This window comes from Lonchura striata, chromosome 12 (assembly GCF_050655825.1).
Source record: "Lonchura striata isolate lonStrDom1 chromosome 12, ASM5065582v1, whole genome shotgun sequence".
Taxonomy (NCBI): Eukaryota; Metazoa; Chordata; class Aves; order Passeriformes; family Estrildidae; genus Lonchura; species Lonchura striata.
In genome coordinates, this window is record NC_140714.1 from 12,844,768 (window position 1) to 12,868,608 (window position 23,841).

The following is a 23,841-nucleotide window of genomic DNA, read 5'->3' on the forward strand; positions in this document are numbered from 1 at the left end:
TTTCTCCCTCATACTCTTTACATCTCCAAGTTTTTTAATGTAGGCCAGAGATTGTGTTAGACTCATTGTTCAAGAGTAGTACTGAGGCCATTGAAATTATTGCTGGACTTGTCCGTCATCATGAACTATTGACCTGTGTTTTATAGTTTGGTGGTGGTCCCTGATTAATGCAATTTCTTTCATATTCATCAAAATTAATATCTGTTTATTTAAAATGACAAAGAGAGAGATAATTAGGCATGCATCTGAGTATTTTGCTTAACTCTGAGAACTTAACAAATTTTAATACCCCTAATTTACAAAGACAATCTCTTCAGAACTTTTGTAGCTGTCCTCTCTTCACATTTCCTCTGATTTTTAATTTTATGTTCTTATATACACATTTTCATTTCTTCAAGCTATAAAATTTATTGGAATTTGACAAAATTTCTTTAACAGGTTCTCCCAGAGTTCAAATACCTATAATTAAAAGAAAATTCATGATAACATGATTTTTAGAGTCCTTTCCAATAAAAGGGCTCCTTATTCCTGCACACTGGAGACAGACATGGTAATTTTGTGTTGTCAATTTATGGTTTCCAGAAAGACAAAGAGTTTGATCAGGATTTCTTAACTCTACTTTCATTTTAATTACTGTGAGCTCTATTTGGTTAGGGGTGGATGTGAAGAGTTAGAAAACAGCAGAGAAGTCTGCATGTTAAGAATGAAATAATTGCTGTATGTTATATTTTTCTAGTATTCTGGTAAAATTGAATTCTGTCAGTGGTTCTAATGGTATTTTTCGCTAAAGAAACACTGGTTTAGACACTTAGATAAGTGCTGTGCTTTTACTTAAATGATTGAAATATTGAAATACTGCTGATCTAAATTTTAAAGTTCAGACAGGCTGATCCATGGTAGAAGAACTACCAAGGCTTTCTTCTGAATTGCAGATTAGTACATTTTGTCTGTGAAGGCAAAAAGCTGCATTTACTGACACAGTGGTTACTCATGCCAGTTTTTATACTGCCTTCTTTAATAATTTTTCATCTTCCAATGCAGACACTCACAGTTTCACACCATCTCTAAATTGCCTATTTTTCTGAATGTTTCCTTTCTAGCACTTTATGTCAATATTTTAGGCAGTTTTGTGTAAATAAAGGTAAAAACTTGAACTATATTGACAGTGTTGGTATCACTGAATGAGAACAACACTGTCACTGATGTCGTGGGAACATTAATAAAATAATTCAGAACCAGAGTAAAGAAGGATCAGTTTGCAGCACCCTGACTTTCCTGCAGCCAAGGGATGAAGTGTCTTTTAATATAGCTGTGATAAAACCACAGTTTTATTTGGGTAATTAGATTGGATTCAGATTATGCTATGTAGTGGGGATTTTCAGCACCAGTGTCTTGCAGTATCTGCAGTATCTTCTTACCAATTTATGAATAAAAGGGTAGAATTCATCCTCCACCACTATTTTAAGATTATAAATATTATCTGTCTGCTCTTTGGATTTTTTTTGGTGTTTAAGTTAGTGTAAAGATTGTGTGCTAAAGTTACTTCTGAGGCCAATACAAGATGCTAACCTAATATTGTGGAAGGAGAAAGTAATGACCAAGTTTGTATTGAAGCTCATTTTAGTCTAAAAGCAAAGACTATTAAAGTAAATTTAATGTGAAGAAGATCTGATTACCTGGTAGTTTTGTGTGGGTGTGTTAGTAACCTTGACAACTGAGCTTAATCAGGAAACAAAAGGTGTGGGCATTTGGTTACACAGCATTATAATTAATTTGCATGTGCAAAGTGGTTACTCAGAATTACTACTATTTGCAGGTGTCATGCAGAGAGATATAAAGAAAATTAATTTTATAAATGATTGCATCTCTGAGAGACTTTTTGTGTAGGCTTTGATTGTTTCAGAGATGATGACACAAGAATGTTTTGATGGATTTAAGAATCAAGAGTTCCCTTCAATACAGTTTAGGTTTAAAGAAACTACCCCTGGTAAGTTTTTGATTCCCCCATTCACACCACCCCCCCCACCCCCCCCCCATTTTCTTATTTGTCTCCCTGGGCTTTTTATTAAAAGAAATTGAAAAGAAGAAAAAGACATCATTCCAGAAATGATGTAATGGATAAGAATCTGGTTTCCTTAGGCTATGAGGACTTTCTGAAATCTCTAGAATATCTCTTGCTTAGCTGTTAAGGCGAATTTGAAAGCCTCCAGATGACCTCAGACAGTGAAACAATCACGGTAAGGTATCATGCACATAAAGTGTATCTTTAAATTAGTACCCCAAAAGTATATCCCTGAATCAGGTACCCCAAATGAAAAAGCACATACATAGAACAACATAAATCCAAGAACTGAGCCTTGTGGGAGTCTCCAAACATTTGAATCTGATTGGAAGAAAACCCACACAAAATAATAAAGTGGGAGTCATTTTCTGATCTTCTCCAGAATCCTAAAGTCTGCTTCATTTTACCATCAGGGATAGAGAAGAAAAGCTTTTAAGTCAGCCAGCATCAGATTGATTCATAAAGCAAACAGGAAAAGCATTATGAGGCAAGGCTTCATGCTATGATAGACATCTCGGAATACGCATCTTTGGCAGTCTATACATCTTTGGCTAAGGGGGTGGAAACTCTGGTTTGTCTCCCTGGGCAATGTGTGGAATCCTGTTTATATTCCAGCTCAGTTTATATGGCCCTGGGGAGCAAAGTCTGGTCTTAGAATTAGCTGTAATTTTTGCTGATCTGATAGTGGTATGACTGGCCAACTATTCTCTTTTGTAACTGTATGACAAATTCATTACATACTCTTATTTTTTAAAACATTTGTGCAGTGTAGGTACTTATTTCATCTAAGAAAAACAGCTGGTGGTGATTGAGTTATTCCTTGCATAGGTGATTTGCAAAAATTTCATTCTTTTTATTATACGGTGAGTTGCATTTAAATAAAAAAAACCACAAGGAAAAAGGTCCAATCAGATATACTATTTCATAAATGCCAAAGCATTTGAAAAATACCTAAAAGCAAAATTATAAGTTCACTGTTATCTGTTAGTGGTAGTTTAAATATATGTATATGTGCCTGCAATACAATAATCTAATAAAAAACTGTTTAGACTTAGTGCTTAGTGTTAAGTATACTAATAAGTCTCTTCCAGTTATTTTAGTACTTTAGGCCATACATTTTTCAATCTATTTTATAAAGATGATTATTAGCAGTAGACTTCAGTTTAATTACATACAGTAATTAGTCTTTGATTGTTTCTCACAGTCATGGATAAGCAATATGTTTGTTGCTACACAGAAGAAAATGATTGATAATTTGTGATACAAAAAATGACTTTTAAACTTGTGGGTTATAAGGGAGGCAAGACCTTGGCTCCTTGGCCTCAAGCATAAACATCTTTTTCATGGCTACAAGGTTAGTTCAGGAGTCTGTGTGGAGCACTGCAGTAGAAAGAACTGGGACATAAAGACTTCAAGGATGGCACTTCTGTCCTATAGAGCAGAAAGACTCCAAAGGAGTAGAAATGGGACAATATCTGTCCTGTTTCAGGATTTTTTATTAATAAACTTCTCAGATGGTTTATGGGAAGGGAATAAGCATCACCGAATTCTCAAATGAAAGTGTTTTGTCACACCTTCAGTACATTTTTTCCAGGTAGTTATGTGAGTTTTTTTATTGGGATATATCATACCAAGATGCAACTTTCATGAAACTGAGTGCTGCTGTCTTCATACTCTTGTGGGTTTTTTTAAATTAATTGTTTTTATAAAGACCAGTATGTATTGGTACTGTAAACTTTGTCTTAAACAAACGCAATCCATTTTTCTTTTGCCTGTGGATTAAGATGCATAAAAAACAGTATGAAAATGTGAAACTGAAATGTTAATGCTACTGTAGCATGTGCTGCGTCAGCCCACTACATAATTATTATCCTTAAAATGTCAAATTTGAATATAATGTGTTTAAATTGCTTATTTCAGACAATAGAGGAAAAATTAAGAAGAAACTGCGGTAAGAGATTTAACACTTACCAGTGTTTGAATTAGTAACAGAATTGAAGAAAGTTTTGGTGTTTAAGCAGCAGCAGCAGCATTGTATCTGGACTAAGAAATTCCTGGCTGGGTTGTCACGCCTGCCGTTAATTATTGATAAGGGGTTTCAGAAATAGCGCATGTGCTGTCAGAGTTGGCTGTAACATAAGATAGGGAGTGCAGTGGTGGCAGAGGGGAAACAGCCAGGGAAGCACCTGTAGCACTTGGAGTTACCTGCTTCTTGTCATCAGACTTTTATTTTGTTGCAGTGAGTTCATGTGAGCGATTAAAATAATGGTAAGATGAGTCGTCAAGCTTATTTCTATCGTGTCCCTCCACAGGAATTGCATAGAAGAACCCAACTTCAGCCTGAGCCAGCAAAGACGAAGGCTCTGCAAACAGTCATTGAAATGAAGGTATGGTCTTTGCATGTTTCCTTGTATGTTATTTCTACAGCATGAAGTCATGTACTGGGTATGGGTGGGATGGAGTTAATTTACCCTGTAGCAGCCTGTCTGGTGCTGTGTTTTGAATTTCAAACTGAAAACAGTGTTGACAACATGCTGATGTTTTAGCTGTTGACCAACAGGGCTTACACAGAGTCAAAGCTTGCCCAGTTTCTCTTTCTGCTCCCATCCTGCAAGTAGGGTGGGGGTAGACAAGAGGCTGGGAGGGAACACAGTGGGGACAGCTGACCTAAATGGATTATTCACAGGGATAATCCATACTGTCACGTCATGCTCAGCCTCCACAGACTGAAGGGAGGGACTTCAGAGTCACAGCATTTGTGTTCCCAAATAACTCTTGTGCCTGATGGAGCTCCCCTGAAAACAGCCAGGCATCTACCTGCCCAAGGGAAGCACTGCATGAATTCCATGTATTGCTTTGATTGCATGCACAGCTTTGCCTTACATATTACACCAGCTTTATCTCAAACAATGGGTTTTCCCACTTCTGCTCCCTGATTCTCTTGCCCATCCCACTGAGGGGGAGTGAACAAGCAGCTGTGACAGCTGCCTAGCAAGTGTTGATTTATGACTTTTACTTGATAGTTATTGAATGCTTCATTTACTTGATAGTTATTGAATGCTTTCATTTTGTTATGTAGCTAGGACTAATTAGTACTTATTTCTCCTGGTCTGTTTTCTAAATAAAATTGATCAAAAATATCAAGTGTAGCATTGCTGAAAAATGAGAACAGACTATTCCTTTTTAAAAGACATGGGGGTGTGTGTAGGAGATCCAAAGTACATGGAATAAACTGGCTAATGTAAAATATTTTCCTCCTCAAACCTTAAAACCAGTTCTTCTGTTGGTTGTTATTAGGCCATAATTTTACAGCCAACCTAAGGAAAATATTAGTTGCATCAGCATGTATGACAAAATGTGATGAAATAGCTCTCTTAGTCCTGAATATAGTTTACTCTTTTTGGTATATAATATTATTAAAGTGTTATGGCTTTTCACTCCACAATAACAAGGAATAAAAATAGTAATTTAAAAAGTGAAAACTGATATTTCTGCATAATTCTGTGAGTCTGGATTGTTCATCTTTAAGAGAAATACCATAAGACTTGAGATAATTTGTGAGTTGGCAATGCTGCCTGAAATTCTTTAATGATGAACTTTCATTTCATTCTTAAAAAAAAGTGCAAATTAAAGGCCTCATTTTGCCAATGACTTCTGTTATGAGCAAATGGGTTCAGCATGTCTGAACATTGTGGTAAACACATAGTTAAAACAACAGCAGGACTTTATCAATACAATATCTGCCTTTTAATAGATAGTAATTAGTTTGGATTATATTAGTAACAAAGAAGATACATTGATTACAGAATTCCATTTTTGGATGTATATTTGCTTTGGAAATTAGTTCAGAAGTCTTTGTATGAAATCTATGTTTTTGCAGTAACTCACTACCCTAAGTAAATGGGAAAGTAAGATACTGGCTGAGAAACTTGTTTTTTCTAGAAATATTCAGAATTACACATTTAAAAGTTCTGGGATACAAAAGCAATGTGTTAGAATAATGTATAATCTTTCACATGGGTTATATAACAATGTAAAGGACATGTTGAAGTTAATTTTCAGTTCTTCTTCCTGTACCAAAAATCTTTGAAAAGATGAGGGATGGGGAGTACAGGACAGATGAATGACACATGTGATGACTGTTGTTGCTCTTGACAGTGTCTGTCCCTGAGGACACTGAAGTATTTTCTGTTTGATTCCCAGGGGAGGTGGGTGTGCTGCAATATTCCACTTTTTAAAAACCAGCTCTATAGTGAGGGCTTTCATTTGCTGTGAGTGAGGTTACAGTCCTGTTGCTGGAGTCCTGATGCTGCTCTTTGCCTCTGAGGTGCATAGTTCTTTCTGTCCCTATGAACACACGCCCCTTTGGGGTTGCCCCTGTCTAAAGTAGGCCTAATATTGAAAAGAAAAAAGGACAAATGTGAGATGTTGAAATCCACATGATTAAACAGCAGTTTTCTTTACAAGTTTCAGATTTTGAATGTTTTCAAGTAAATTTAAATTGTCTGAATCCAGACAGCATTTGTTTTGAAAAAAATGTGGAACATTTGTTTCAAATGATCAAGCTTTGAAGGAATTGTTTCCCTACAATGTTGAGGGTAGAAGGAGGGAGAGGATTAGCTGCAACATGGCAGTCTCAGGCCATCCACTGCCCCACGCAGAGACTCAAAGCAGTTTACATTTCTCTTCACCACACCCAGCCCCTTCCAGCCCCTTCCACTCAAGCTTTTGTCTGAGAGCCTTCCATGGCTCCCCCAGGCTCTGCCAGGATGCAAGTTGCCCTCCTTCATAAATCCTTCTATTCTCTCTGTGGTTTTCTTCTGTCCCTTGCCACTGCTGAATTCTTTCTGTCCCTTTTCCCAGTCTGTATTCCCTTTCATCCAATCAAGGATACCCATTTCTCCTACCTATACTCTCTTGTGTTTATTTGTCCTAGACATCTTCTGCACTACATGTCCTGTCATCTTAATTTCTCTCTACAGCTTTGCAAGTAGTTGCTTATTCTTACAGCAATTGCATTTTCTGCATAACTGCTGTCTTGTTGACCAGTGTTTAACTCCTGTATATTGATGCAAAATAAAAAAAGGGCAAACAAAATAGATGGAAAATTCACATCCTATATCTTGGCTCCTGCTTTTCTTGCTTTATTTATTCATTTCCAGGTATCTGTTGTCTTTTCAGATGCATTGTACAGGCTGTTCTTTCCTAACTTTCTGGTTCTGCTTCATGGACACATTTGCTTCCAGATACCCCATGTCTTTTGTTCTATTGCTTCTCACGACACTGATTACTCCGTTCTCTTTTCTGCAACTGACCTTATTCTCCAGAAGCCCATTTTTCTTCTAGAAAGCAGAGTCACAAAACTAAGGGAGGGCAGGATGCTTCCTTCTCCCACATGCTCCTATTATTGTCTCAAACTAGTCTAGTTTTGATGCAGTGGTTGCTTTTGACTTCGTGACTGTGGGTAGATGCGATTAAACTGCATTTTTTCCCTCATGCCTAAATCTTAAAGTATAAAATAAAACTGGTACATGGAAATAATTTCCTTTATTTGCAATTGCACCTATGCATGCTTCCTTGTATGTTGTGTGCTGCCAGATGCCAGATGACTGATATTTTTGAATGTATCCTGAATATCAGTGATATTCAATGTTGATTAACACCTATTAATATAATTTAAAGAAAGATTAAAAGGAAACACCCTTTTCACTTTTTTTTTTATGGTAAGTGCTGCTGAGCACATGAATTGGTTCAAAGCTTGCTCATCCCTCATGAGGCCCCACCTGCAGTGCTGCCTTCTGTTCTGGGCTCCACAGGACAAAACCAGACGTGGACCTGTTGGAACAAATCCAGAGGAGAGCCAGAGCAATGATCCGAGGGCTGGAGCAGCTCTCCTGTGCAGACAGGCTGGCACAGCTGGGGCTGTCCAGCCTGCAGAAGAGAAGGATCTCCGTGCCCTTGTAGCCTTTCAGTGCTGAAAGGGGACACGCAGCAAAGATGGGGACAGACCTTTCAGTAGGGCCTGTTGTGGTAGGACAAGGAACAAGAGCTTTAAACTGAAATAGAATAAATTTAGATTGGATCTAGGAAGAAAAATAATATTATGATGAGTGTGGTGGAGCCTTGGCACAGGTTGCCCAGAGAAGCTGTGGCTGTCCCTTCCCCTAAAGGTGTTCCTAACCAGATTGGAGGGGCTTGGAACAACCTGGAATAGTGGAAGGTGTCCCTGCCCATGGCAGGGGTTGGATTAGATAGATGACCTTTAAATGCTGCTTCCAGCCCAGCCATTACATATTGCTAAGGTCTAATTCTATCATCACTAATAGATAGTGATAGTACTTGAGAGAGAAAATCAGAAATTGCCTACAAGTATATGTAGCCTAGAACTCATCTTAAGGATAGGACAATGAAAAATACGTGGAGTCTAGCAACTATAAAGTCTTTATAAATGTAAGCTGTAAAGTAAATGAAAATATTTTTGGTTTACTTTACTTGCAGAAAGAGCCATTTTTATGTATTGATCCAGCTGTGATATTTCAGGTATGGGTTTGGTTCTAGAGAAGTGTGTGTGTGTTTGCAGTGCAACATACTCTATTGTTAAGATTGCATGAACTTTCACTTCCCTTATCTTCAAAGATAAACCTGAGTATTCTCTGCAAAAAATTGACAAGGTAAAAATTCATACAGTAAGGGTAGTTGTGTATGGTCTGTTGACAGTCTGTGCACATAAGTGTGTTTAAATTCAAGCTTTATTAAATGTAAAGTTTCAAATATTTCCTTCTGATTGCTTGTTGAATGCCCTATAAACAAAATTTTGTGGATGTAATTGATGATGTATCTCAAATGATGAGCAGTAGCATTTCCTTTCTTTTCCTTTCAGAGTAAGCCTGGAAAACTGTATTATATAGAGTTGAACTTGATGATCATTGTGGGTCCCTTCCAGCTCAGAATAATCTGTGATTCTGTGGTTATTTACAAATGTTTTGCCCTTTTCCTGCCCCTCAGTTTTCAGGAAATGAGCTATAGGAGTCTTGTAAGGACTGATATGATTCATGAAACATCATTGTGGAAACTCACTTGTTAGACTTTTTCCATTGTGAAATATTGTTTCCCTCAGCATCAGGACACATACTAATTTTTTTTCACATTCCAAAAGAGCTAGTTACTGCTAGGTCCAGCCAGCAGAAACCTAAATAGCCCTGACCTCTCACAGAATATCTGTAACATATTCTAATAAAGGAGATAAGGAAGAAGTATTGGTTACTGCTGGAAGGAGGGGATAGATTAGGGTGAATACCCTGATCTCTGTCACAAATCCTGCTACACAATCTTACATCTTTTAATAGATTTAGAGAGCCTGACTGAAAAAAATCTGAACAAATGCTGTATTGTTTTAGATCTCAGAAGATGTTGTTAGTACCATTTAATACTAAGCTACTTCCTTAATATTGCAAATGAATCTTGGTTGTGATTTAAGATAGACCTATGTAGTTTTTTAGAATGTTGCTAATGGGGATAAATCTTAGAGGTTTGAAGGAAATACTGCATCAGTTCCTATTTAGGTTTCTGAAAACTTGCTGGACCCTGTGCCCCAACAAGACTGGTTGAAAGTTTTTGTTTTTTTTTTTTTTTTTTAATGGGAATGTGTCAGAACTTTTGGCAAATGCAAAGCTACCTGACTTTCTATGCATCCTGTAAGCCAGCCCAGAAGAACCACAAGGTTCTTCACTTTCCAGCACCTGTCCAGGCTAGAAACCTGGAAGGTTTCCTGGGCAAGCCAGCATGCAGTAGGGAACAGTACCTTTGAGTTTTACAAAACTTGTGAAATTTCTGGCTCCTGCCTCAATAAAAAGCTAATGTAGAACTTAGTAACAATTTTTCAAGACATAGGAAATCAGCTTTTATCCATATTTAATCACAGTATGCAAAGATTGATTAAAAATAAACTTTTCCTCAGAGATTTCAATTTTATAGTGAAGCAGAAGTACTGAAAATGTTTCCACACCTTTTTTTAGGTATTTCTCATAAAGCTTAAATGTTACTCTGTGATGTATAAATGTTTTAAAAAGCATAGTAGGCTGTGCTGAAATTGTTTCTGCTGTATTATATTTGCAAACACGTAAAATACAAAGGCAGTAGAAAAAGGCAGACTCTTATAGACTTAGCTGGGCAGATTTGATGAAGACTATGTCATGTCATAGCAGGTCATGTAAGTATTAATATATTTCATTGCAAAATCATTCTGAAGTGTAGTGAACCTTAGGTTTAACTTTTATCTTCAAAAATAGGATGAAAATATTTCTGAAATTAACCTAATGGAGCAGGCTGAATTATTTCTAGTTTCTGTGAGATCTACAATTATTTTTGTGTTGTGTTTAAGTCTGGAGAGCTTTTAAATACTTCTGTGTCTTTTCTTCCAGTATTTGGCCTTTTGTGCAACTTCTTTAAATGATAAGAATCAATGAGACTTCTTCCCTTTTTTTATTCTAGCTCAATATTTTATTTCCCTGTTTTAGAATTGAAATGAATTTTGAAACTAATTTTTGTTGGAATAAGAAAATGATAAAACTTCTCTCAATTTGAGATTTATTGCTGACTATAAAAATAAAAGCAAAAAAGTTAGAGGAGTGACAGTGGGCCATCTAAATGGCATTGCTTAGTCCTTAGCTATCATTCTATATGGATTTGTAAAGTAACCATATTTTATATATATTATTATTATTATTAATATAAATTACTTTTGGGCTTCAAAAATAATCTGAGATTCTTTTTAACTTCAATATCAAAAATTCAGATGCTGTTTGGAGCCTCATCCAGACTCTCCTGTATCTTAAACTGCTGTATCTTAAATTGCTACATTTTCCTAGCTTTGTTATGAAATAAGTTATTACAGGAGTTGGGGTTTTTGCTTGTTTTCAGGCAATCTAAAGAAAGCAACAGAAACAAAGTTGCAGTGATTCAAACTTAGCTTGACCCTGTTAAAGGATCAATTCCATTTGTATTTTTTTCCCAAATTAGCTTTCTAACTTAATAACCTGGTCTTAGTGAATCAGGTTGGTTTTTGTGTGGTGTTTTCTCTACTTTTTAAATTTAAATTTATTTTAAATTTTTATTTAATATTGATCTCAATGGTACAAGAGCTTCATCCAGTCTCTAATATTTTGTGGGTGGTTGATCCTTTATGTTGTTGAAAAGATTTCCTAATGAATAATTCTGCAATGTTCTTTCAAATAGAAATTTGGGACAAATTTGTGTAATCACTTTTGTAATCTTTCTAACTCTCACAAAAGGGACTTAGCCAATTCCCAAATGACTGGAAATAACAAAAAAATTTAAATGTTTTCAGTGCAGTGCTGGCACAAATGGCAGCTGTTGGCTGGGATGTAGAAATTTTTAGTGGTTGTGGTTTTGTTTATCTTGGGACTCACAATAAAAATGCTACATCCTCTCTTAATGATGTGGCTAGAGTAGTCAAGGAAAAATATATGAGGACACAACCTTTGTCCCTCTTGAGAGCAGGCAGAACTCCAGAGAAACTAGAGCCACACAGTGAAGTGGCCTTTGCCCTGCAGAGGCATGGGCTGGTCCCCCAGGCTCAGCTTGGAAGAACAGCCAGGCCTAGATGGTTACTAATGATAATAAGGTTTGTTATCATACATATGTGGAAAGAGATAGGGCATCTGCTATTCTCCCTTCATCCCTATTAGGCATGAAGGAATTAAATTTTGACCAGAATGTCAAATTCTCTACAGACTGTGCGACTATGATGAAAGAGATCTGGTCTGAATTCTGCATTTCTTTAAGCTAAAACTGATAGAATTATTCCTGGTTTATGTGGTTCTCTATTTGTACAATTTCTTTTGCTGTCTCATTATTTGATATTCACTCAAGTACAGATATGTTTCTGTTACTCTGTAATATATGTCTCATATAATTTTCAATACTTTCTTTTTTTGTAATGTAGGATACAAAAATAGCTTCACTTGAGCGCAATATAAGAGATCTTGAAGATGAAATACAGATGTTAAAGACAAATGGAGTTCTGAATACAGAGGACCGAGAAGAAGAAATCAAACAAATAGAAGTTTACAAGAGTCACTCAAAGTTCATGAAAAATAAGGTAGGATCTATTTATAAAAGAGATTAAGACTGTTTTAATAATGGAAAGAAAAGTTTTAATATGACTGTTTCCAATGCAAGAATCTGCCCATCTCCTTTTGGTAAATCTCTACTATATAATAATCAGTAGACATGGAGGAGTGAAACATTTTGGGTACATGAAAATTATTTGATTTTAGCTTTTGATATCATTTTGCAGTAAGGACTTTTGTTTCATAGGTGATACCAAATTGTACTCTGCTCATATTTTTAAGACTAGCAATTTAATGACTTTGTTCCTTTAATTTCAATTTACTGTACATAGACTATTAGGAGCTGACCACAGGCAGGTAGTAAATATGTAGTGGTGTGATACATTTCCTGGTTTCAAACGCACAAAACTTTATTGCTTGTTCATTGTTTGGGAGTTTTTGCTACAGACGAAATGAAGATATTAGTGCCCATGTGGAATTAATCCAGATTTATTAAGAAAAAATAATAATCAAAGAACATATTTATTCTGTTGGAAAAACGTAACTCTTAAGCTACTGAAAAATAACTAAAGCTCCTAAGTAGCATTATCATCATGAAAATGATTTTGCTACCCTAAACATCATTAATTTCAAAGCAATTCAGTTTTAGTGACTTACAGCAAAACTCCCAATGCATGTGAGCAAACCTGTTGATATAAAAATAAGGTACAAAGCCTAGAACCTCAACACTCTCCCAATGTTTTTGTGAGGAAAAGCTTCAGTATATTTCTGTAGCATGGCAAGCAGATGAATGAGAAGAGTATTAAATATGCATTGTTTTGTCACAGCCTTCTGATTTTTGATAAATGCCATGTTCTGATGAAGCTTTGTCTGTATTCTTTCACTAGTCTTTTTCTTCCACTTAAAAAAGATTTGCAGCAGAAGATGTTATGACTCATCTGAGAGCCTTTCAAGGTGGAGAAGTATTTATGGAGCTGTCAGCAAACAGATCTTGCTGTACCTGATCTGTTGAATCTGAGATTGTTGATAAATTCTGATAAACAGGATTGATGGCAAAGAACAGTACAAAACTCTTCTGAAATGCTTGAAGCTCTTTTTACTTTTCATATTCTTGAAGTATAACTTGTTTTCAATCTGTTATTTATTTCAATAAATGGGAAAGTGTTAAATGATGGCAAATACTGAACATCACTTGTTTACATGAGTGGCAGAGAATGTTTGGAAGTGCTTCTTTTCTTGACTATTTCTTAGTAATATTCACTCCTTCCAAATATATAGGGTTTAATTGTGACTTGCAGATAAAAAAAGTTGTAAAGATGAGAAAGAAAACTTGCTCAGATTTGTTTTTCTTGCTCATTTGCTAAGGCCTCTCCTTGCTCAGTTTCTGAAGTGGGGAAAACTTGTCATTACTCAGATAATAGAGAACAGGTCTTAAAGTTCATATGACCAAGAGATCTGCACCTTCAAATTGATTGAGAATATGAATAAAAATATAGGATGATATGTACTTTTAATAATAATTTCTGCTTTGGAAGACTTTCTTCCCTTACTGGGGAAGAATAGTCCTTTGGCTGCCAGCTTCATATTTAAATGAACACAGATGTATTTTGTTTTCAGGTGTGAGTTTGCACTTGGCATTTAAGTAGTACTTTGAGTATTAGAACTTTCATGCTATCCACTGGAATGGTATGAAAATCTAGTAGGAGATGAGTACAATTTCAGCAAATTACCAGTAATATGAGTTTTAAGTATTGACAAAGCAGTAATAAGGTGCTCTGTGATTAATGGTGCATGTAACAGCTTTCCATACTGAATGAAGGGAGCATGCAAGTTCTAGGAGATCCTCTAGGAGAAAAAAGAAAAAAAAACACATCAAAACATAACCAAAACAGCAAAACAGGGGAAGAGCTACAGAGTTTTATTTTTGTGTGGGCAGGCCTGGAAATTTAGCATCAATTTAAAACAAGATCTTTACTGTCATAACCTGTAGAATCTATTGATAGAATTGTAGGGTTTGCTGTATGCAGGCATGTTATTTGCATTGCTACTCCTTTTCTTAAATCCTTCACTTCAAAAAGCAGTTGTCATTTGTTGAATCAAATGAAACCCTATGATGTGTTAGTCAGCATAGTTTCATTTAATGGAATTATTTATTTAAAGATTTAGTCCATTAATTTTAATATGCAATATTCAGAAGAAAAGCTCTGATTTTTTCCCCTATGTTTTCTGGTTACTCTGCATAATGTCACATAAGAATTTGGTGTGTAAAAATAACAGAAGAACACCCATAATGGTTTTCCGGAAATTGAAAATTAATGGGTTCTAAAGAACCGAAATTATGGGAGGTGACAGAATCGTAAATTAAGAAGGAAGAAAAAGGAATTAGGGTTTCAGGAAAGGAGGTGAAGCAAGATCATATTGGGCAATGTTGAAAACGTGGTGACAGACAAATTACACACATGAAATATGTGAGATAGTGGGAAGGTCAGGGTCAGAGGACAGATTTGGAGTTTTTTTGGTGCTGCAGCACTTAGATCCAGACATGTTGGTTATCTTCATTTTAGTCCTTACAATGTATGAGATTGTTTTTGTTGTATTATATGAGATCATGAGGTTTCATTGAATCATGACAGTTGGTCTTCTACATCACTTTAGATACAGCAAAACATGTTTGCATATCTGCTCAAGGCACCAATCTATTTCATGTCCTGTTTAATTAGTTTTTTTACACACTGAGATACTGCAGAACTTCAAAAAAGTGAATGTACCCATGCCTAAAATGTCTTAATATGAGTTTTGTAGTTTTTTTATTATACCTCTTTATTCTTGTGGCAGTTAGAAAATCTTAGTACTTTTTCACCATGATACTTTATTTTAAGAAGACACAGCATATTTATTCAACAATCTTTGTGTTTGGTTTGTGTTTTAACTCTGAATTTTTTTTTATTTGAGAGCTGTAACACATTTTTAAACTCCTGACAATTTGTAGATCTTGTAGCCAGAACTTTACACTAAACAGATTCTGTTTCTAAAACACAAAGAACACACCTGCAATGAAAGCAAAGCCTTTAAAATTTTTTTTTTTATTATTTCTCAGGGTGTGGGTTGTGTCATGGAGAGAAGGGGGAAGAGTTTCTAGAAGAGATTAAGCATCTGTGATGTTCACATGCATCTCATATAAAGCCTGTGATGTAATTCAGATTGGCTGCAGATCCACGTTTTGTCTTTGTGTCTTGCAGACAGATTTTCCCATTGTTCATTTTCTATCCATTTTCTCTTGGTTGCCATACTTGCTTACATGCTCTGGCAAGGGATGGAGGAAGGTGGTTTGTTTTCCAGAGAAAGCTTTCTCTAGCAGCTTTTAATTGCATTCTTTCCTCATGTCTGGTTTTCGTATGCTTCTTTTCTTATTTTGATATTTTCTGACTTTAAAGGTGATTTTTTTTGGTGCCAGGGTAGATTCTTGATTTTATGCAGTAGCTCATGGGTGACTATCTGAGCACCTTAAGCAACGATGCAAACATACTGGGATTTATAAAAAGGAATAAGGAGTAAATATATTTAGACATGCATACAGACTGTAGTTGGAAGAATCATTGTTTTTAAATTTAATTTTAAAATATGCATTTGCAATGTAAAACAAAATAGAAGCATTTTGATCAGCAGTGAATATTTCCAGTACCATGCAACACTGAATTTGTGAAATGTTTTAGTATGTGGATCTTTGGAATGTGGTTGGGTAATATCAACCCATGGATATTCTTTTTTTTTCCCCTGGGGATTTTTGAATCATCGTCCATCTACCACTTCTAGATTTCTTGTATTGTAAATGTCTGTTGGGACATGGAAAAGAGCTATTCATATAAAGAAAGTGATTTCTCTGAGTTATGCAGATGCAGTGAGGCATTTTATTTCAAATAATCCTCATGAGGTAATGTATCTGGATTCAGCTGGTGACCAGTGTTATACCACAAGAATTTAGGAGTAGTTATATGCCACCTAATTCACCATCCTTTCACTTATACACATCATTCTGTATATAGTCCAGTGCTTTCTCTGATTCATATATTCTAAATCCACCAGAATTTTGTGTTCTGTGGCTATTCTTCCGATTTGTGGAAAGAGGAGAGTAATCACAATTCCATGACATTTACTGATGAACCTTAAATTCACTTAAATTCAGAAGCCCTGTCTTAGTATTGTGTTTCTGCTGTTTCCTCTGGGACAAGCTTTTATAATCTCGGAGCCCTTTCATTGTGTGGAATTTTGTATAAGCTTTTCCCCAGACTTCTCTTAAGTTAGTCTTCTTGGCTTAATTTTTCTACTACCTGAGAATTCCATGTGAACTGCCAGGGAGAAAAACAGGAGGTGGGGATGGTGGGTAGCAACAAATTTGCAAGAAGAGGAGCAAGGTTAAAAGTCCACTTTTCTGTTTTTCTCTCCCAAGATGCTGGTTTTTCTTTATCAGACTTCTAAAAAATTCCTGATTAATTCTGGCCAATAATAAGTCATGGAAATCATGCTCTTGGAAGGATTGAATGTATGCTTTTATGAACACTTTTTTTCCTGTGCATTTTTGCTGTCCTGCCAGACTTGCCTCACATGGGATACATGCCTTTGAACTTAAGTGAGGTCCGTGGTGAATTTATAGGCCAAATCATCTTTAAAATTTTCCCTTTAACTTCTGCAACAACAGGCCATTCATTCTTAAGACAGAGTGCATTAAGTTGCAAGAAACACAATTGAAGGTGTGAGTGTAAAAAGTCTGAACCTTAATTCTCTTCCAGAATTCACAGGTGTCTGATTTGTCATATCACGGTCATTCACACCTTTCAGATTTCCAGTGGAGCTATGAATTGGAGACAAAATTAATGACCTAATGTTTTTCCCCCCACTGCAGATTGATCAACTGAAACAAGAACTCTCAAAGAAAGAATCAGAACTTCTTGCCTTACAAACTAAGCTTGAAACCCTTAGCAATCAGAATTCAGATTGCAAGCAACACATTGAAGTGCTTAAAGAGTCCCTTACTGCCAAAGAACAGAGAGCTGCCATACTTCAGACAGAGGTATTGTATTTCCTAATCATGAAATGCAATAGAAATATTGAGTTCATGGCCAGTACCAAGGTTTTGATATGTTTGATTCAAGTCTTTGTGGCAGGAAAGTTGTTAAAGAATAATGAATACTTTAAAACAATTTAAATGCCAATGTGTTTGGTGTATATATAATTTTGATAGTACACCAGCTCTCATTCTAGAACTTTTTAGAAGTGCTTATGATTGCCTTTTAAGAAAATGTTTGTGTCTAATTCTCATTGGCTTTGGTGGGGGGAGGTGAACCTTGATGGTTGTGATATTATGACCTGATCCCTTATCTGTTTGGTGACTGAGTTTCTCTTTTGATTGCTCTGGTGGATGGTCCCTTACTTCTGTGTATTTCTGTTCTGAAGGATGAAGCTATTGATGTATTTTTAAGGGATCTGTTGAAAGATGCATATTATTAATCTCTGGTTATTTTTTTCAAGTGCAGTCAACATTTATCTTTAAAATATGAGTAATTTCGTTCTTTAAACCAGACCAGTTATTAATTATTTATGTATCTAAAAAAAATAAGACCACAAAAATATGGATAAAAATGGAATACCCATTTGAGATGGTTGTCACATTTAAGGGAATATATAAATCCAGTGTTTAAAATGTCCATTAACTATTTTTGTCGTGTTTTAAAAAACTTCATAGGCTTGGAGCACACAGTACTGATTAGATTGATTGCTATTAAAACTTCATGATTTTATTTTTAATGTGTTTGCATCTTTCAGGAAACAAATACCTGTGGAATTTAGTCATACAGAGCAAATAGTTTCTATTCAGAGAAGTGTATTATTTAAGGTATACAGGAATCTTATAGAATGTCTGGCTAGCACAACTCTTGGAAAAAATGGCTTAAACTCATCCTTCTTGTGGAAACAGGAAATAAATATTTCTGAGATTCTGATTATCCCTTTTTGCTGTATGTCTTGTGCTCTGCATGCTAAGAAGATACAGATGAAATTTGGCATTTCCAGCTTGTCTTTTATGGGCCAACCATCATATGCGTATAATTCAAAGTAATCATAATAGAACAAGGATAAAGACTCCAGCAATTTCAATGATCTCAATCTAGCATTTGAGTAGGAAAGATTGAGTATTTTAAATCCTGGGCTGTGCAAATCTGTTTTGCAAGGCATATATGACCTGTCATACTGCTGAGAATGGTGATTAACTCCATTGGTTCTCCACTGATTAGACTTCCTAATCCCTTACCACACTGGTTTGTATTCAGTGTGTTACAGTCTGGCTGGCTGATGGGCAGTGGTGCAAAGAGCTGAGTTAGGGTGTTCTTGATGAGGGGCTGCTGGGATTCTGCAATCCTGGTGAAGAAGCAATTGGCTTCTCACAGGTATCTGATGCCTCTGCTCAGTTTCTGCACAAGGCTGTTGAGCCTGAACCTTTTACATGACTGTGCTGTGGCAGCAATCCACTGCAGGTCTGGGTCTCTGGGAATTGGGAAAAGATTTTGGTTGCTAAGAGCAACTGTATCATCCATCTCCAGGCCTCAGGTCTTATCTAAAGGGAGGGCAGTGGCTTCCAGCAGCAGATGGGAAAGCAGCTGCAGGGAGATGCAGGGCAGATGGCAGCCCTCCAACAAGTGGAAGTCATAAGGGAAGAAATTTTGCAGTGTACAAGCTATTGTTGTTGGTCATTCCCAGATGAGGAAAGCTAATAACATTTTGGCCTGCATTAAGCCACACACCTTTCTTCCTGCGTGTCTATTTGTAGAACAGTCTTTGTACAATCTTGTGTGCTAAAACACGTTCATAACTTGCCTTGAAGTGCTTCTTTCTGGAGGTGAAAATAACCACCAAAAGGCAGTTCTAATCCTGTGCTGAGTAAGGTGTTCAGAGTTGCAATGTCAACTTCCTGCCTAAATAGGATTACTTTGTAATCACCTTGTTGTAATTAAATTAGCATAGTAAATCCTGTAATAAAAGAAACCCTCCACAGGCTCTCAGTTATTTCATAAGAAACCTTTTATTATTATTTAGCTTAATGGTACTCTGCAGGTTATCTTCAGGTTTGCTGAAGCAGCCGCATATGATGCAATGGGATCATATGCAGAATCATGTCACAGAATCATGTCATGGCTGAGGTTGGAGGGGAGCTCTGGAGCTCAAGCAGGGTCACCCAGAGCCAGCTGTCCAGGACCATATCCAGATGTATCTTGAATGTCTCAAGGCATGAGACTCTACAATCTCTTTGGGCCACATGGGTCAGTGTGAGTTTTCCAATGTTCAGAGGGAGCCCCCTGGGTTTCGGTTTGTGCCCTTTGCATCTTGTCCTCTCTCTGGGCACCACTGAACAGTTTGGCTCCATCTTTACAGCCTTCCTTCAGATATTTATACACAGTGGTAAGATGCCCCACTCACTTTTCTAGGCTAAACAGCTCAGTCCTCTCAGGCTTTTGTCATATGAGAGATGCTCCAATGCTTTAATAAAGCCTTTAATTAATCCTTTAGTTTCTTTATGGCCTTTCACTGGCTTGTCTTCAGTATGCCTGGAGCTGGACATGATATCTCAGGTGTGGCCTGAGCATAGAGGAGAAGGATCATCTCTCTAAACCCCTACTGAGCCTAGGTTGCTGTTAATGTGTCCTTGCAGGGCCACACTGCTGGTGCTCACAGTCATGACCACCTTGACCCTGGGGTCCTTTTTTGCAAAGCTGCTTTAAGCCGAGTGAACTCCAGCACGTGCAGGTGCTTGGCATTGTTTGTCTCCTGATTCAGGACTTTACATTTCCTTTCCCTGAACTCCATGAGGTTCATGTCAGCACATTTCTTCAGCTTGTCAAAATCCCTCTCAACAGCAGCACGACCCCCTAGTGTGTCCGTTGCCCTTTCCATGTTTTTTTCCAGCAGCACACTTGCTAAAGCTGCACCCTACCCCATCACCCTGATCATTAATGAAGACATGGATCAGGACTGGATGCAGTATTAACCCCTGGGGTGCCATACTGGTTCTGCTGGAGTGTCCTGATTCCACTTGATATAGCCAGCCCTCCACCTACACGCATTGTTTTAAAAGCCAGGTCTGATAGGGCCTGAGGCTTGCAAGTAACATGTTGTAACAGTTTTTTTTTTGTAGGTCATGTATCCCTGGAAGTTCATTGGTTTCACTCTCTTTGTTGGCAAATTCTATTAGTGTTTGTTATGAGGTAAATGGATTTTTTGGGGGTATAATTTCCTGTTTGGAATTTTAATGATGGCTTAGCAAAATTAGCTCAGAAAATATTAGTGCTTTAAAAGTGTAGTTTAAGTTTGAGCTCTATCTTGCACAATTGTTTTCAACAGTAAGAAATGAAGTAAGCACAGTTATGATGATCTTCATCCTAAACAATACTAATTACTATTGAGGCATGACTAGCAGATGTAGTTGGTTTACATGTGTTATACCAGAAATAAGAGGGCACTTAAATTTTTTTGATGAGCTTTTGATCAGGTTTCAGGTGCAATAGCACTTTGTGACATAATGTGAAAGAAGTTAAAACCATTGGTAAACAAGCCTAGAATCTAAACACAACATTCTCTTTGAGTGGTGTTTCTGTTGTCCCAGTGATGTCACGGTTTTGTTTTGATTTCAATATGTTTAGTTTACTTAAAAAGCTATCACTTGAAGTTTTTTTTGACAGCTGAAACAAAAAGAAATAAACCCTGTACAGCAGTAACTATCACGGTGGCCAGAGTTGGGAGGTCTGAAAATGGTTTGCTGCCAGTAGGAAAAATGTTTGGAAGCAGTCCTTAGAAGGTTCACCACCTCTGCTACGTGCATTTAATTTTGTTCCATTTTTAAGGTCATATAGGATAATAGTGCCAAACTATGCAAAATTTTCCTACCCTGATGTATATACCCTTTGTTTTGATTATCTCTTTATTGACGATGTGAAAACCCTGAGGTCAGTTGAAAATGAGCCAATGTAAGACTAGTCCAGCTACAGAAAACTGAAAATGTCACTGTGCTCCACAGAGAATTGTTGAAAGGAAGAATACGACACTTGATGAGATTTTACCTGCTGTGTGAAAAAGCTGTTAAAATATGTTAATTGTTAAATGAAGCCTTGTAGTGTTACTGCAGAAGGAAATAAGTTACAGAGTGAATGATCCTTTTCAAATATTTAAAAAAGATGAAACATGGCCATTTGCGTACTTTAAAAAATGATAGATAGTACAGTTTGATTCTGTTTTGTGCATATTTACAGTGACTGGCGCTTAACTGCTGCACTTAACATCAGGAGAAAAACTTATTACAAATTGATGGAAATAAATTCAGCTCAGCTGGGTAGCTCAGTGGAGAAAAACATTCATTTCATAAGCATTTCTGACACAAACAAACTTTAGCACTTAGTGTATCATTGCTTTAGATAATACACCTGCAAACTGGCAGGTGTGCTTTTTGAAGGTTAATGAACTGTGAAATAAGTAAATGTCTATAAAGAAGTTTTGTGAATTGTGAGCATAGTTCTGTCAATGGAGGAAATGGATTAGAAAAGTAGGTAAAGCCCATACTGTAACTGAATAACTGATGTGTTCAGCATACACATATTAATATAGAAAATCCAATAAAAATGAAAAGGAAGGGTGATTATAGTAGTTATTTATTGCAATCTGCTTTTTTGTTTAAACAAATCTGTTTATAAAGAAGGGTTGTGAAATGATTGACTTCTTGGCAGTTCTTAGTTTGCATAAAGAGCAAATAAAAGCAGACGGCACAAAATGCTTGGAACAAGACTAAAAAAGCTTTATTTTTCTTTCTATTACAATGTTGATATTTGATATTTCTTGAAATGTAAATCTGCTTTTAATTTTACAACAATAATGGTATAACTACGGTTATTTCACTCTCACATTTTTGTTTTTCTCAGAGTTTTACTTTGAAATTGTGTTTTTCTTTTGTTTTGTGATTTTTCTTGTTTCAAATCAGGCTGGGCCAGATCTTTCAGTGTGGTCTCTTTGCTGTGCTTGCCAGGGCATTGTTCTGGTGGATGTGCTGTGCGTGCGAAGGGAGGATCACCCGTGGCACAGAGCACTGTTCTGGACACCAGGCTGCCATTTGCTCTCTGTCACTCTGCAGCTGTCCACTGTTGTCTTGGCAAAGGGTTCCACATTTCAAGTGCAGCTTTGGCTCAGGTGGAATGTGCCAGACATTTCAGTTTCTGTACAGCATTCACATATTGTACACCCTGTAACTGCTCAGAGCAGGAGAGAGGAGTGTAGTGGCAGAGCAGTAAATTCAGAGTTAAGCTGAAAGAACACATAGGTTAGCCAAGTGCTGTATCTAAACAGAAGTAGACTGTGAAGCAATCCGGGAGGCTTTTCATTTGTTGTTTTTTATTTTGGTGTCTATCTGCTTATTGGATTCTGATTTCAAGACTGTTCAGAGGCACATCGAATGGCCTGGTCTGATTTCAGGGATCTCTGTGCTTTGCACAAGAGGTTGCACTTGTGACCTCCTGAGATCCATTCCAGTGACTTCATGGTACTACAAATGAAGCTCTCTCAAATACCTGCTATATATTATACACACAACCCCATTCCCTTGACTGAATCCATTCTTCATTATTGCTTTGAATATTCTTTTTTATGGGGACACCATTATTTTCATTTCAAAGAAACCAAACCAGAATTTCCTGTGAGCAAGGTGACAAAGAGTAAAGAGTTCCATTTGCAGGGCCTGTAGAAAGTAGTGCCCAGAGGCAAGAAAACAAAGTTAAAAAGAAAATGGGAAAGTAGAAAGAATGGGATGTATATTCGTTGTGTAAAGACTTTATGCAAGTTATTTGAGACAAATAGTTTGATGCATATTAGATTTATCTTGCTGTCAAAACACTTCTTATTTTCATCTGTTTTATTGAATTGAAGAGAAAATTGAAGTGTAGTTCCCTCCTGCCCACCACCAGTTCTTAGTTTTATAGAAAATTACCTTGTTGCCATTGAAACCAGTATTCAGTTAGACAGCTTTAACGGGCTTTTATAACCGAGCAAAATTTACTCTGATAAGTTATTCGTGCATGGAAATGATTAGAAAAATGTTAGTACTCTAGGCTGCTAATTTAAATGCTTTGCTCTAACTGGAGATGTTTGAAGAGGAACTTCAGCAGGATTTCTTCAGAAATTGATTCTTTGTATACCCTAACTACTGCTTAAATTTTGATTCATTTAAAGGGGCCTAGATGTGATCCTGGTTTAGTGGCACCATAGACAAGAAATACAGAGAAAAATATACTTCAGAATAGCATTGAAATTTCACCAGGTAGATGGAAATGCAAGGGGAACACAAAAATGTTGTAATTAGCAGACTAACCAGTAGAGGTAACAATAACCAGACTGAAACAGTTAATGATTTGTATATATTGCTATAGTTATGAAGTGTATAGATAAGTTATTGAAATAGTTTTGCAAAATTTTGGGTTTTCTGCTTAAGAGACAACTGGAGAGAAAAGGCTAGAGCCACTTAGACTCCTTAAATTTGGGATTTCCTTTTTCAGGATGTCCTCTTAACACAGGTAACAGTCCTTGACTCACAATTACTCTTAACCTAAACACTCAAAGTGTAGAAGGTGCAAAGATAGATTCTCAGCCTTCCTCTGTCTCTGC

The 23,841-nt window shown here is 36.6% G+C and overlaps 1 protein-coding gene across 18 annotated transcripts in view; it reads left to right on the forward strand.

The window, feature by feature from the left end:
• Nucleotides 1-23,841, forward strand: part of ERC2 (ELKS/RAB6-interacting/CAST family member 2) — a 413,687-nt gene that overhangs the window by 78,776 nt on the left and 311,070 nt on the right. For 17 of the 18 annotated variants that reach the window (XR_014958156.1, XR_002465646.4, XR_002465648.4 and 14 more), the window contains 3 exons: nucleotides 4,375-4,449; nucleotides 12,027-12,182; nucleotides 17,054-17,221. The exons of the other annotated variant lie outside the window; for it this stretch is intronic. Coding sequence is in view for 1 of the 17 variants with exons in the window: in XM_021532844.4 (XP_021388519.1) it covers nucleotides 4,375-4,449; nucleotides 12,027-12,182; nucleotides 17,054-17,221 (399 nt within the window). In the remaining 16 variants the exon portion in view is untranslated. The remainder of the gene's footprint in view (nucleotides 1-4,374; nucleotides 4,450-12,026; nucleotides 12,183-17,053; nucleotides 17,222-23,841) is intronic. 18 annotated transcript variants of the gene reach the window in all.